The following is a 14,892-nucleotide window of genomic DNA, read 5'->3' on the forward strand; positions in this document are numbered from 1 at the left end:
TAATGGGTCCAACAAGAATAGAAAGCATGGGTGGAAAAAGGTACATTATGGTTGTTGTTGATGATTTCTCAAGGTACTTTTGGGTAGAATTCCTTAGAGAAAAGTTGGAAGCATGCGAAAAGATGGAAAAACTTTGCAAGAAGCTTCAAAATGAAAAGAGAGTTCCCATCATCAAAATAAGAAGTGATCATGAGAAGGAATTTGAGAACAAATAGTTTGAAGCATTTTGCAATGAGCATGGAATTAAGAAGGAATTCTCAACTCCCAAAACTCCACAAAAATATGGGGTTGTTGAAAGGAAGAACTGTGTGATACAAGAGATGGCGAGAGTAATACTTCTTAACAAGGATATTCTACAAATATTTTAGGCTGAAGCTGTGAATACTTCATACCACATTGGGAATAGAATCTTCTTTCGAGTGGGAACAAAGAAAACGTCATATGAGATATGGAAAGAAAAGAAGCCCAAGGTGAAATACTTCCGAGTTTTTGGAAGTAAGTGCTTCATTCTTAATGACAAGGAAAATCTTGGGAAGTTTGATGTCAACAGCGATGAAGGAATTTTCCTAGGGTACTCCATGAATGCTTATAGAGTCTAATTGATTAAAATATTAAAATATTTCACTATGTGTCAGAACTGAACGAAATATCTAATATATTAGAGGTTTGTAGATCACAAATAATGAATTTGCCTAAGAAATAATTAATAGTTCTGCAAGAATATTAGAGGTTTGTAGATCACAAATAATGAATTTGACCAAGAATTAGTTAATAGTTCTACAAGTGCGAGCCATAGGTCTGCAACCAACAAGACTCCTTAGTACACATCTCTTTCTCTCTCTTTAAGTGGCCTACTCTATAGTCACTCAAAGTGCAGCTATAGACTAATAATACCAATTATTTTTAATGGTTGAGATTGATAATTGCAAAAAGTAACTTTTAATCTCGACCATTGATTAAAAAATTTATGAAAAACTTTATGAGAAATAAAAAGTAAAAATTTAAATAAAAAAAATTTATGAGAGAAATGAGGTGTATTGCACCCGGCTACACCGGATCCTAATCCTTCCCAAGGCAAGTACACTGTCAGGAGCAAAAGCAACCAATCTCATTTTATAGCCCTATACAGAGGAGGCCACGTGTCCTTTTTCTTTTCTTTTTCTTTTTTTATCTTACTGGCTACCACTTTTTTTTATTAATATATATCATTTTTTACATACAAAATTAAAAAAATAATAATAATAATAATAACGAATAACAAAAATTGAACATGTTCTATTTGTCTTCCTTTTCATGGTAAGTACCAAAATAATCAACCATAGTCATACACCAATTTATGTTCACCATTTTGTTCACAAGCCTAAAGTATCGAAACTAGTATTACTCATTTGGTTATTCAATAACTTTGTATGCAAGCTATCTTTATGTAGTCAAAATTACATACATAGCATTCAGCAAAAACTCATTGCACATGCATAGCTTTGTTACAAAATTTTTAAAGCGTCATAAAAAGGATCAGAATACTTTTATGAGAAATGTGAGAACAATAGTTAAATGATTTATTTAATATTTTCTAATAGCATAATCTTTTAGGACAATTGATAATTTATTATGGAATAAAAGCAATTAATCTTGAGCTCAACATGATCTCCTCTCTATCTTCTATTTAAAAAATAAAAAATCTAACGTGTTGAGCCTCACTCATTAAGGGAAAGCATGGAACAAGTGAGGAAGCGTGTCACAATAATAGATAAATGATTAAATTCGTCATTTTTTAATAGTTTAAGCTCTTAGAACAATTAGCGATTTATCAAGAAAGAAATTAAGTAGCATAGAGGTGTGGAATATTTCATGGAAAATTTAAGTAGCTCAAGGAAGAGTGAAGATATTTTGGTTAAAACATTTATATGATTACTAGTTTACCACCATGCACTTACTTTTGAAAGATGCCGAAGAATAGAGCTGTCAATAACTATGACGATTCATTCGAACGAAATACTTGTTAGTAGAGCTAATGAAATGATTAGGATGAGAGATGCATTATATAAGATCAGCTTGCTTCAAACCGTGCAAGGTACAGTCAGAAGCAAGTTATAAAGTACATGACAATAATAAGGTAATTTGAAGATATCTCTTGTACACTTACAATGCTGAGTTTCCTGCTTTCAGTATTTGCTATTATGCTGGAAAACTTCCGTATTGATGTCTAAATTCATGTCTTAATCTTTTAAAATAAGCTCACAAATTCTTATGCAATCAGGTGCTCAGATCTCTTTCCTCGTTACTTCAATAGTTAAGAGATAAATGACAATATATCATGCTCAAGGTCTTCCAGTACGAGGACTTCACTTCAAACCTTGCCATCTCTTTGCTTTTCATTTAAGTTTAATAAAATTCCACATGCAGAAAGGTTGGGGGCACACTTGTAGCTTAGACTCATCCTTTCCCCATTAGCTAAAACTTTTGGATAAGTGGTCATTTATCACACTGTAAGCATCACTTTTTCTTGGAAATACAATATCATTCCAATAAATATAAAAAAGTTCACCTTGTGCTCTTGACATGGTATCTGTAATATTACAACTTACTGACGGCTTGACAACAATCAACTAGTTTTCCCTGGAAAAAGGGTTAGCATAAACGTACCTATAAAGAATTGTCTACAAGAAGTAGTTTCTCAGAGTGGAAAGGCCCATTCTCGCTGTGTAATATCTTGCCATTCCATCTCATCCGATCTGTGATGTCTTTTACTTTCACAATGATGTCCACATGTTCTCTTATTATTATAGCCCCATCAGGGCGAAGAATCCGATGCATCTCAAGGAGTATATAAAGAATGTCACACCTGAATGAGACATTAATAACTCTAGTTAGAAATACTAGAACAACCAAAACTAAATGGTTTGTCTCTTGTAACTTCTAATTCTATATTATTTTGCCTCTACACACCTCATAATCTCAATCCTCGGGCCAAATTGGCGGCCCTTCTGAGGAAATTGTAAAATATGCTATATGAAATAATGATAAAGTAAGAATAATGTTGTTACTAATGATGGTAATGACAAATAAATGAAGGGAAATAAATAGGGTTCATTAGATCTCTGTTTCGTAAGGAAACGTTAACATGTATTATAGAGTGCAGAACCCCATATCAAGTGACATATTGACTACAATGAGTTTGTGTAGATGTTGAAGCCTTCTTTTCAATGATGAAGATGTTAGAACTTACAACCAAACTTTGCATATGGCCTCCAACTTTGATGGAAAAGAAAAAGAGTTTCCACTTTATCTCATGATTCTCATGTCAGCCAAACTGACTAAAAGCTTACCTACTTTTTTTTTTTTTTGAGAAAAAAAAAAAAAAAAAAGCTTACCTGCTTTAATCATAATCTTTGGTCCAGTAGTTTGCACTTAAGGATCAGCCAAACTGACTAAAAGCTTACCTACTTTTTTTTTTTTTTGAGAAAAAAAAAAAAAAAAAAGCTTACCTGCTTTAATCATAATCTTTGGTCCAGTAGTTTGCACTTAAGGATCTAAGAGAAGCATTAACTCAAATTTAAGGACCAATCACAAATATAGATCACTTTAGAAATACAACTAATTCCTACTGATTCTCACTTTTTTGTTTTTCTTTTCCCCCTCCTTTCCTAGGGCATTTTTCTTTATATCCAATTAAATTTTCCTTCATTAAGTGGGCAGGCGTTGGGTAAGAGAAGTTTTGTTGTAACCACAATTCTTCCAATAAACCAGATAGAAATACGAAAGCTTACTTGTCCATGTACATGCTGAATACACCGTTGGCATGTATGAAATCATATGTTCGTGGGTATGTTGAGAAAGCCTCACACCTGCAAGTAAGCAGTAACACTGTCCATAAACTCAATTTGAATTAAAAAAGAACATCTAAATAGTATTCAATGCATGTTAAATAGTATGTAATAAAAATTATCCCAGAAATCCAGGAACCAAAAATGGTGGGTACCACATTGGGCAGCAGATGATCCAAAATGTGGCAGGGAGAACACTTGACAGGAGATGGGTACAGGTGGAGGCAGTAGAAAGAGGAAGAGGACTTTCATTTTTTATTTTTTCTCATATTTTCAGCCCATTCTTTTCCCAAAAAAATTCATTAATCCTAGTCTACAATATTTAATTAAAGTAAATCAGCCAAAATTTTGAATAGAACATAGAGGTAAAAGCACAATATATGAAGTATGTTTCTCATTGAAACATTACAGTAGTTCGGAAGGCAGATGAGTCCAGCGTATACAGTAGCAACAGTAACGTACAGAACATCTGACACATTTACATTTCAAGCATGCCATAATAATAGTTACACTATTGGAAGCTCATACTTTGGAAGGCATCACAAATTTTGCAATTGAAGGCCAACCATAGCACATCAAGGGAATTACATGTAATAATTGCAAAAATCCATAGAGATTAACAAATTCCTGGTTCCATCTAGATCATACATTGCCCAACCTGCCTCAAGGATTCTCAAAAACATGACAACATACCAGATAAGAAAAAACAGGAGATAGAGAGAGAGATTGGCTCTAACTCTTACCAGTTCATGTAAGTTCCAATTAGGCCTCGCTCATAGACGATGCCAAGGGTATTATTTTTTGCATCAAAGGGAACAACATTCATCACCCAAACAGGACACTTTGTCAGAGCAGCTGCAAAACCCCCAAAGCCAGCATTCATATCCATAACATTTCTAAATTTACAATTGTTGAGAGATTTGAGTATGATCCCATAGTGGGAAACTCTCCTTCGCCATAACTGAACATCTTCATTTAAGGTCCTCACCGCAATTCCGTTAATAATGTTACTTGTAATTCTAGGTGGAGCAGCATTCGACCGCTTAGGCCATTTTTCTAGAGCACCACCAGATATATCGTGAACATCTTTCACTTGTGGAAGAGGGAAAATGCATGGATCCATTTTTGTGTACCTGTTCAGTAATGCATAAAGAATTACCCAGTACCTCTTATTGCAAGTACAGTTATTTACATTGGATTTAGGAAAAATAGAAATAGAAAAAATAGAACAGAGGAATCACAAATGATAATTTTTGTAGTTTGACCCTAGGCTTATATCTGCAGTAGGGAGATTATAAAGGTGGCTTAAATTAAAACTCTCACAAACTCAAACTCCAAATATTAGCAAAGAGCAGTCTCTCATAAACAGGACAAGAGAGTTTCTCTTAAGCCTAATTCCCTAGATGCAGCATCCACCAAGTAGAATGAACAATCAGTAGACAAACATATCAAACCCCCAAAGTTGGCTAAAAATGGTGCAAGAAACATCAGGTTTCTAAACCATTTAGATTTCAACAAGATCAATCTTTTAATTCCACTCACATTCAGCTAATAGCTTGGCTAATTCAAGCCATGTCATCAACACATACTAAGAGAGCATAGTTGTCAACACTCAAGAAGAATTTGGACTACTATTTGCCATGAGAAACAGACATACGACCTGTGCTACATTTGATGGAGATTCCACAAGATACAATGTATTTGTAATAGAATTTGCTCTTGTTTTTGTTTTTTCAGGAATAAATTTTTGATGACCTATTTACAAAATGAAGTGGTATGCTGCATATACTTGCTAAGAAAGCAAAGGACAAGAGTATAATTTGGAATTTACAATAATAATACTAGCTCCAAACTTTTATAGACTTCCTACTAACCCAATTTTCAGCTTCTTTCAAGGTACCAATGCTAAACACAGCAACCAAAGTTGGAACTCTGAAAGCATAAGTGCAATTTGCTTTAAGTTTTCCATGTTGGACGTCTGATATCTCAGTTGGACACAACCTATGTCATTAAACTCACTATACAATGTTAATGTGAAAATGGAATAAGAAACTCACCAACCAGCATCAGCATCAGGTGAAGTGCAGAATTGAGTTGATTTCCATGCCTTTAACTTTTGGATGCAGTGCATATGATTACTGGGTTTTCTCCACACAGCAATTGAACCTCTCTCTGCAATCTTTTTCCAGCACAATCGCCTAGCAAGATCTTCCAAACTGATTTGCTCATTTTCCAAGTCCTTAGTCTGTCTCTCCCAACCTTTGAAATTGACCCTCCAATTTATTGGTGGCCCAGACAGTACCCAATAGCCACCAGGACGTAAAATTCGATCAATCTCCATCAGATATAATCCATCTGTAGTGAATGAAAAAGGATCAGACTATAAAGCAACTTTTATTGAAATAAAGCCAATCACACCCAGGCCATTGTTGTAGACAACAGTACACAATGATTTGATTGTAATTCACTTAGTAATTGGAATTATTCCAGCCTCCTCTCATAGGATGAATCATTTCCACCACTGGAACAAAGACAATTTAGGATTTTAAAAAACCTAAGTCATTTTACCATTAAATTTTTTTCCAATGAGCTTTCGTTATCTTATGGAACAACTCAAATTTCAAAACCACATGGACCTGCAAGTGCCATGAAGCATTAAAAGAAGAGATTTTGGATTTACAATAATATGGAGTCAAACAGCTTCAAATCTGAAGATTCTAATTTAAGTACCATAACTAGTCCATGGTACAAGGCATCTGGAACAGTGAGCCATATCAAATGCTCTTGATGGGAATGGTAGCCTATTGGTGCTTAGCACACCAAGAATGGCAGGAAGTCCTCTTTCCAAGGCAAAATGTACTTGAGCTTCATGTATATCCCGTGGTGCAATTGACATCGTCAAGATGTTGTAGTCCATCAGAGAGGCTCCAAAGCTTGCAACCTAAGAAGTGTGTAATGCAATACACAAGACTGCTTACAATGAGTAACCCAAATTTGTTGTGTATAGTTCAATAACTCACATTATACATTACAAGCTATCAGGATTCCTTATCTATTTTCATTATTGTTTATTCCAAGACATTATTCCTCTCCAAAACTAGAAAAATGAATCATAAATTTTAAAAAACTGACTCCTAAAAAACCTTTTTAAATAAAGAAAATTACTATAATTGGAGTGGTTTAAATGCAGCATGAATATAAATGTGATCAATGTGATCAATATCACAACCAAAATTGGTGTCTAGAAAGAGGAAGAAAGGAGCAAGAGAAGCAAATTAACAAATATAAAACTCTTATGGATTATGAGGTTCCGCAAAAATGATCATACAAAAATAGAGTTATAGATTTTTTCCAAACATTTTAAGAGAGGAACTGCAAGTGATCAATAAAAATATTTTAATTCAAGTATTCAAAAGACAACCCATGAATTAGCATAGGGCATACATGTCTATGTGTATAACCAACATACAAAATACAGATCTCATGACACTATCTAAATTTCAAAATTAATAAAGGTTACAGTGCAAACAAAAGCATAAATTGGCAACATGTGATATATCCATAACGAAACAAGAAGAGTGCTAATTTCCGCAATCTTTATCTTGGTTTTTATCTGGGAACCAAAAAAAACCAAATTAATAGTATAACTAGACAAAGAAAGAAAAAAGTGGGGGGAAATGATAAAGCGTGAGCCTATTCTAGGTAGCCCATGTTTTCACTAACCGATCTATGCCTATCTCATCATGTTTGAAAGAGGACAAGAAAGTTAGCAGAAACTATCATCCAAGACACAAATGTATCAGTAACAAAGAAGACAATAGGAACATTTGATCTTTTGTGCAGTTATCTTGCCTTACATTATAAATTGGATTTAAAATAGTTCCCCTTTAGATAGAAGACAAAATGCAGAAAGATCCCAATATAAAGCTTGAAGTTGTAACAAAAAAGGGCCATCGATTGTATTGTTATAGAATTATCATTATCATTGTGGTCTTAGTAACTAAGCTATGTTAGTAATATGATATTCTAAGATGAAATCAATATGACTGCATTGGCAGCCTCTTTTCTATTATAAGCCTTCTGAACAGCAAAAGAATCAAGTCAAAAAATTGGAAAGGGCAAAAGTTAGATCAACCATTCAAGTAGTGGTTAAAAGTTTTAAGTAGTAATAAATTCTACTAACTTCAATATAAAACCATTCAAACTAAGCATGTTACATTTCAATCCCACATTGGCCACCTTCAAACATGATCCATAGAATACCCATATAACTTAAAGTTTGAGCAAAGAAAAATCAATTTAAAAAAGTGTCAAACATATTACAGAATTTGACAGATCTTGTTAATCCTCACTAAAAGAACCAGCGTAATCAATTGAGAACTAAACAAAAAAATTAGATATTCAAGATTCCAAATTAAGCAACATTCACAACCATAAACAATTCTAATCCATTTCTTTGTAGTAACAGATAAGACAAAACATTAAAATAAAAACATAAATCAAATGACAATTACAAAACACAAACTTACCCCACATCCAACATCAAGAACTGTCCTTATATTTCCAGATTTCAGTGGCACAACCCGCTTGATCTCTTCAATATAACCCTTCACTCCCTTTGGAAACGAAGTCCCACCTCCCGGAAAAACCAACCGATCACCCTCCAAACGAACCCAATTCTGTGATTTCTTCAACTCAGTCAGCCTGGGGAAAGGCACATTCCTAAACCAAGCATAGTCTCTGCTCTTTGGCCATGGAAATGGCCTTCTGTACCCGGCCGGCCTTGGCACCAAGCACCGTGGTTTTTCTCCATTTCCAGGGCAATGCCGCTGCTTGTGAAGCCTTCTTTCGGTAACGAATTGCTTCTCTCTTGTAGGGTCATGACATGGGCAGTAATTGGTGAAGTTTTTGGAGCAAAAGTCCAAGAGCTTGATGTTTTGTCCTTGGTCTTGCGGCAGAGTGAGTGTGACAGTGTGGTGTGGTTCAAAGTCTAAAGGTGGTGGTGGAGAGAAGTAGTGGGTGTTGTGGATTGTGAAGTTGGGTTTAGAACAGTGGAGTTGGTCTTGAAAGAGAGGCGTGGATGGTGGAGTTGGTGTTGAGTTAGTGTTGGTGTAAGATCCAAGAAAGTAGCAGAGAGAGCAGAGGATGGTGAGGAGGAAGAGTCTGCTTAAGGGTCTTTTGAGAGGATTTGGAGTTGGAGCTTGGAGTGATGGTGGTAGTGTTGCCATTTTAGCTGATGGGGGTTTCGACTTTCGAGCTTTCCAAAGCTGCTAGCTGTGCACTGCTCACTGCTGAGGTTTAGTAATGGTTTGAGACTATGAGATGGAGTTTGAATTTCTACGGCAATGACTACAATTTTTAGTACACTCTTTCGGTCTTTCCCACACATATCCTACAGAAAACATGGCTTTAAATAATTCTTGGATAGGGTGAGTGGTGTCGGTACGTAGTTAAAGAGACCAATTTAACCACCGATCACTTGTTGAGGTTGCCATGAGATTGGGAGTATTTTTAATTGGGAAAATTTGATGAGAAAGATAACGGGTGTTTTTTTTTAAGGATATTGATTTATAAAATACTTAAAAAATAATTAATAATGTTGACCATTTTTTATATCTTTAGTAATAGTAATGTGAAAATTTTTCTAAAATACATTATTAATAATTTTTTAAAAACTAAAATGGTTTATTAATAATTTTCCTAAAAGAACCCAACCCAAGACCTCAATTTTATTAAACACTCTTCGATCTTTACTACACACATCATAAAGAATAGGAGAAGAGAGTGGTTTTCGATTTTCTTATAACTAATTGCAAACCCATGCAATGTGTAGAAATAGATAATTTTATTTTAGTTATGGTATAATATATAATTTGTTCTCTAAATTTTGAAGAAAATAATTTGTTCTCCCAAAAACGCAAAACAATTTCTAAAATTATTTTTCATTTATCTATCTCAAAAAATATATCATCATTTTATTATTTGGATTTATTTTTCCTGTACAACTAAACTGTTTGAGTTTCACATATATTATTTAAAAAATTTATTGTCTTAAAAATAGATTATTATATTTATAATTTTTCTTATCATAAGAGTAGCTTCAAACTATTGATCGAATTTTGTTTACTAATATAGATACATGAGATTGGAACTTTATATTTCATAAACATTCCTAAGTGACTATACTATATTATAAATTTAATATTTAAAATAATATGTAGGAAAAAGGTAAATTTTATGTCTAAAATTGAACACTTCACCTATCAAAATGAATGAAAATAATCTATATAACAATATAAAGAGAACTTGATCTAAATTTTTTTTACTGCATACACTTTTATTATTAAGATTTAATTATTTTTAACTGGATCTTTATATCGCATTTTTGTTACCATGCTCCTGTTGAGTGTTCTCATTTGTTACATCATTAGCCACATCATTATTCTTTTTATTATTTATTTTTTACATTTAATTTTTTTACAATATCAAATATATAAATATATTAGCTTTACAAATTCATCTTAGGCAGTTTTAACTTCACATATTCATTTACTTGATGTTATAACTAAATAATAAATCAATGAAAAATAAAAATAAAAATATTGTATATACGTATTCATCTTGGGCAGTTTAATTTTAATAGTTGATAGACAATCAAATACATAGCCAAAAATTGCAAGTTTGATATGTCTTAACATGTAAAATGTAATATAAGAGGTATAAGATAATGATAAAACTATTTTTTCTCCAAATTTTTAAGTATAAAATTAAGGATTTTTTCTAATATAAAAAATTATGCATTCATATATCCCTCTCTTTCTAAATGCACAAAGAAAAAGAGTTGCATATAAAAAATAAATAAATAAACAAACGAAAAATAAAGATTTTTTTTTTTTGGAAAATGAAAATAACTTTTATTAAAGAGATTTAATTTTATATTTTCATTAACTTATGCTTTAAATTCTCCTAAAAGAAGAAATTGAAAAAAAAAAAAAAAAAAAAAAAATCCACCAAAAAATTGAGAGAGAGAGAGAGAGAGAGAGAGAGAGAGAGAGAGAAATAATCTTTTTGTATGGGAAAACTATGCAAAGAATGGAAGAGAAAATGACAAATTTATAATAAGAGGGAGTGAATAAGAAGAGACAAAATAAAAGAAGATGAAAGGAAAGATGAACAGTGATATTAAGGTAGAGGGTAGTGAGGAGATGAAAAGGTAAGGGAATGAGAAAGATTTGAGAAAGTGTAAATATTTAACACTACAAAAAAAAGTACTATTGCAGCGGGCCAAAACCACTGCAAGAGCCCAAAAAAGTGCCACTAAAGGTTCATTTGACCTTTAGTGGTGGGTGCTATTGCGGCGGTTCTTCTCGCCACTGTTGCGGTTCCACTATAAATCTATTGTGGTGGTAACAAAAAGTGTTGCAATAGATCTGCTATTTAGCAGTGCTTTTGGTCTATTGTAGCGGGCTGAAAACCGCTGCCATATGAGGTTACCATTCAGGTCAAGTGACCTTTTAGCAGTGGTTGCGCCCACCACTATATGTTTGAAGCTATAGTGGCAGGCTAAAACGCCACTATAGGTCTTCACTTATAACATAATTTTAGACCTTTAGCAGCGGTTTTTGCCCCTGGGTTTTTAAACCATAGATCTATTACAAATAACCTGTAATAATTTTAGCTCTACTAAGACAAAACCACAAATGTAACTAGATAACACCACAAATGTCTCCAAACTAACATTATATTAACATAGAAATATATTATCAAATACATAACATTGTCTATAACTATCATCATAAAATTAACAAAAGAAAGATGTGGTCCTTTGTACACAAAAAGTCCTTCAACAGTTGAATTAAGTTAATACCATAATCAAAGTTTCAAAATATTTTTCAACACTTGCAAAAAATGTGGTTCTTTGTACACAAAATGTCCTCAAACACCAACGTAAAACCTATAGGCTGCTTGGTTGATGGGATGCAACTGATGAATTTTGGAGAGCTGGGGATTGTAGGATCGGAGGAACGTCCTACATACAAAAAAAAAAGGCAATAATTAGGACACAACGATATCAAATATTGGTATCCAAAATTACTTTGCAACATCAGAAACAAGCAATAAGCTCCTATTGAGCACTTCATCTAACAAAAAATCAGCCTACTTGTTCAAAACAAAATGGTGAGTCAAAAACCTTCCTGCCTTCAAGTATATGCTAATCAAATTTTTTATCACGAACTATTTCAGAAGATGCTGACTATTTCAAATTTAACCAACTGTCCAAAATTATCTTAAGTTAACCTTATACCCTCAATTCAAAAAAGCATTCAAACTAAATCATAATTCATCAACCAAAAGAAAGCTGTAGTCTTGCATACAAGGGTAATATACAAGTCAGCCCTCAAAATTCAATCACACAAGTATACAAGTATATAATAATTTAGTTATTTCACTTGATTTCAAAGACTGAGTTTCATGTTAGGTCATTGTCATGATTTTGCAGTAAGTTAGAAAAGAGTCAAATAAGTAAAGGAGCACCCAGGCTTCTACTACCTGCTAAAAGGTTGGTAATGTATTAGGTCAGGTCCAGGTAGAATATATATATATATATTAAAAAAATTATGACTAAAATAGCCTTGATTGAAAATTTACTTACAAAAAATAAATAAAATTTAAAGCCATTTAAATATTAATAACTAAATGAGTTGGATCACAGAACAAAACATAAGTTGGCAAGGGTGGGGGACGTTTAACACCAACTTCTGCAGCCTTGAAAATTAGTTCACATTTTTTATACACCTACGCATACTCAAGAACTTGTTTATGCATATGTTTTGTTGTACAAAGTCAAGTCAAGAATTCAGAATGCCCAATAATGTAAAAGTTATTCCATATAAGTCCACATTCTGACAAAGATAGGCCACAAGTCAAGGCCCTACTTAAGAAAAAAGGTGCTCAATTAAAATGCAGGCTTCAAAATTCCTTACATTGTCAAGCAATATGATATGATATAAGGCTGGATGACACTAGAATAAAGTCCTACTAGTCTCAACCACAATTTTGAACTCCATACATAATTGTTAGGTTCAAAGACTTTAAAAACTAATGTATTAGAACTTCAATTTGTAATGTGTTGGCAAACCATGATCAAAACATAGAGTCTGGGTTTAGGTTTGCTCAAAGTGTGTTTACTTGTAAAATTGGAATTGAGTGATTGAAGAAATTATTGGACTAAATTTGCAAGGCTCGATCGATCAAAAATTAGACTCGATCGATCGAACCACGTGCATATTTGTTTTTCTGCAGAAATTCCAATTCAACCTAAGCTCGTTTAACGTGTAGGGTTTTGTGTTTTACTCCAAGTATAAAAGGAAAAACCCTAACTACATTTTAAAAGTCTTTTGAAGAGTTATGTGTTAAATCTTTTGTGAGATCTGAGATGTGTTTACCTTTATACACAGACTTAGGGTTATCAAGATCAAGATTCATGTCAAGAACTTGATGATCTTTTCAGTTGCTGCATAAAGAACTTTAAAGAAGATATGAAACCTTTGAGTGGAGTCTCAAAGTCACAAATAGGAGAATTTGTAGTTGTAGTGAATCAAAGAAAGAAGTAGTCCGTGGACTCAGAGCTGTCATGTGGTTGTGGTAGTAAATTTTCTACTTGAGGTAGCAATAGGATGTTAGTGGTCTAAGTTCTATTGTACAAACTTCAATTCTTTCATAGTGGATCTGTTTTACCTTAATGATAACTAGGTTAAATCTTTCCCAAGATTTTTACTAGTTAGGTTTTCTTGGGTTATCATATCATTGTATTCTTTATATTTCCGCATTATTTACATGATATGATTTTATTGTGTTAACCTAGGACTGAATAATTTATCTAAGTAATCACTTGGCTAAATAACTAGGTCAAACAACTTGTGTTGAGGGGTCTAAAAATGTATAATAATAATTTCTCACTACTAACAAAATTGCATCACATCAACCCTGAAGCATTTTCCCTTCAAAAACCCACCTCAAACCACATATACATTCTGCCCTAGCCATGTCCGAACCTACCATGCCCTAAAATCCTCATCCTAGTCCTCACATCCTCAAGTAGTTGTGCATCCTTAAATGCATTGCTTGTCAAGTGTCAACAATATCACCTCAAACATTTCCCACTTCACACAAGCTTATCAACAAACAAAATGTGAACTTGATTATTTTGCTTACACATTTCACAAGCCAAATATTCAACAAACTAATAAATTTCACAGCTACCACATAGATGAGTATCCCAATCTAAACATCAAACCCAAAAACCCAGCACCAACACCATAGTGAAAAATTACCCTTTATTCTTTGCTAATAATCCAACACAAGCAACAAAACCATTTACTAAAAAATAAATGCATTATAATAACCCTAAAACTGTTTATCATACTTGACTACATTGTGAAGTTATTTGTTGCATTTGTTGAAGCATGCGAGCCATTCTTTGCTCCATCTCTTCGAATTGGCTAAGTCTTTCCTTCATTTCTTCAAAAGATGACAGTTTCTCCTACATATTAGCCAAGAAAGCCTTCAGTTGTGCAACTTCGTCGTCCCTTACTTGACTTGATTGTATTTGAATGTTAGTGAGAGCATTCTTGCTATGTTGGCCACTTGGTCTTGGACCAAATCCTACCCCACAAATACAACATTTGCGCTCCTTACCCATCACTTTGGCAAACACATCATCCGATGCTCATGCAATACTACCACTTGTGTCAAATGATTGCAATTGATTCGAAGGGTTAGCCAACAATTCCTGCATTTTATCCTAATATTTGGGTTTGAACAAAACAAAACAATTATAAATTAGCAATATCATTTGATTCAAGAAAACAAAAATAATATTGAGAAGCAAACACAATGTAATGAATAGAATAAGTTGCAGCCAACATTAGCTGAAAAATCCAGACAATAAAAACACTTGAGTCATGAGAAGTCAATACAAAACGAAGGGTACAACTACACAACAAAGTAAACACATAGAAAAATAAATAAATAAATTAACAACCCCCATCCTAGGGGTCATAAA

At 33.3% G+C, this 14,892-nt stretch overlaps 1 protein-coding gene across 1 annotated transcript; it reads right to left on the bottom strand.

The window, feature by feature from the left end:
* Window positions 1-2,020: 2,020 nt before the first annotated feature.
* Window positions 2,021-9,271, bottom strand: LOC111985941 (probable methyltransferase PMT19). The gene is made up of 6 exons (XM_024017584.2): window positions 8,357-9,271; window positions 6,558-6,768; window positions 5,885-6,182; window positions 4,571-4,960; window positions 3,771-3,848; window positions 2,021-2,845 (listed from the first exon to the last, which is right to left on the bottom strand). The coding sequence occupies exons 1-6, from the start codon at window positions 9,053-9,055 to the stop codon at window positions 2,647-2,649; spliced, it is 1,875 nt and encodes a 624-aa protein (XP_023873352.1). The 5' UTR covers window positions 9,056-9,271; the 3' UTR covers window positions 2,021-2,646.
* Between the last annotated feature and the right edge of the window lie 5,621 nt (window positions 9,272-14,892).

This window comes from Quercus suber, unplaced genomic scaffold (genome assembly GCF_002906115.3).
Source record: "Quercus suber isolate HL8 unplaced genomic scaffold, Cork oak 2.0 scaffold_53, whole genome shotgun sequence".
Lineage (NCBI taxonomy): Eukaryota > Viridiplantae > Streptophyta > Magnoliopsida > Fagales > Fagaceae > Quercus > Quercus suber.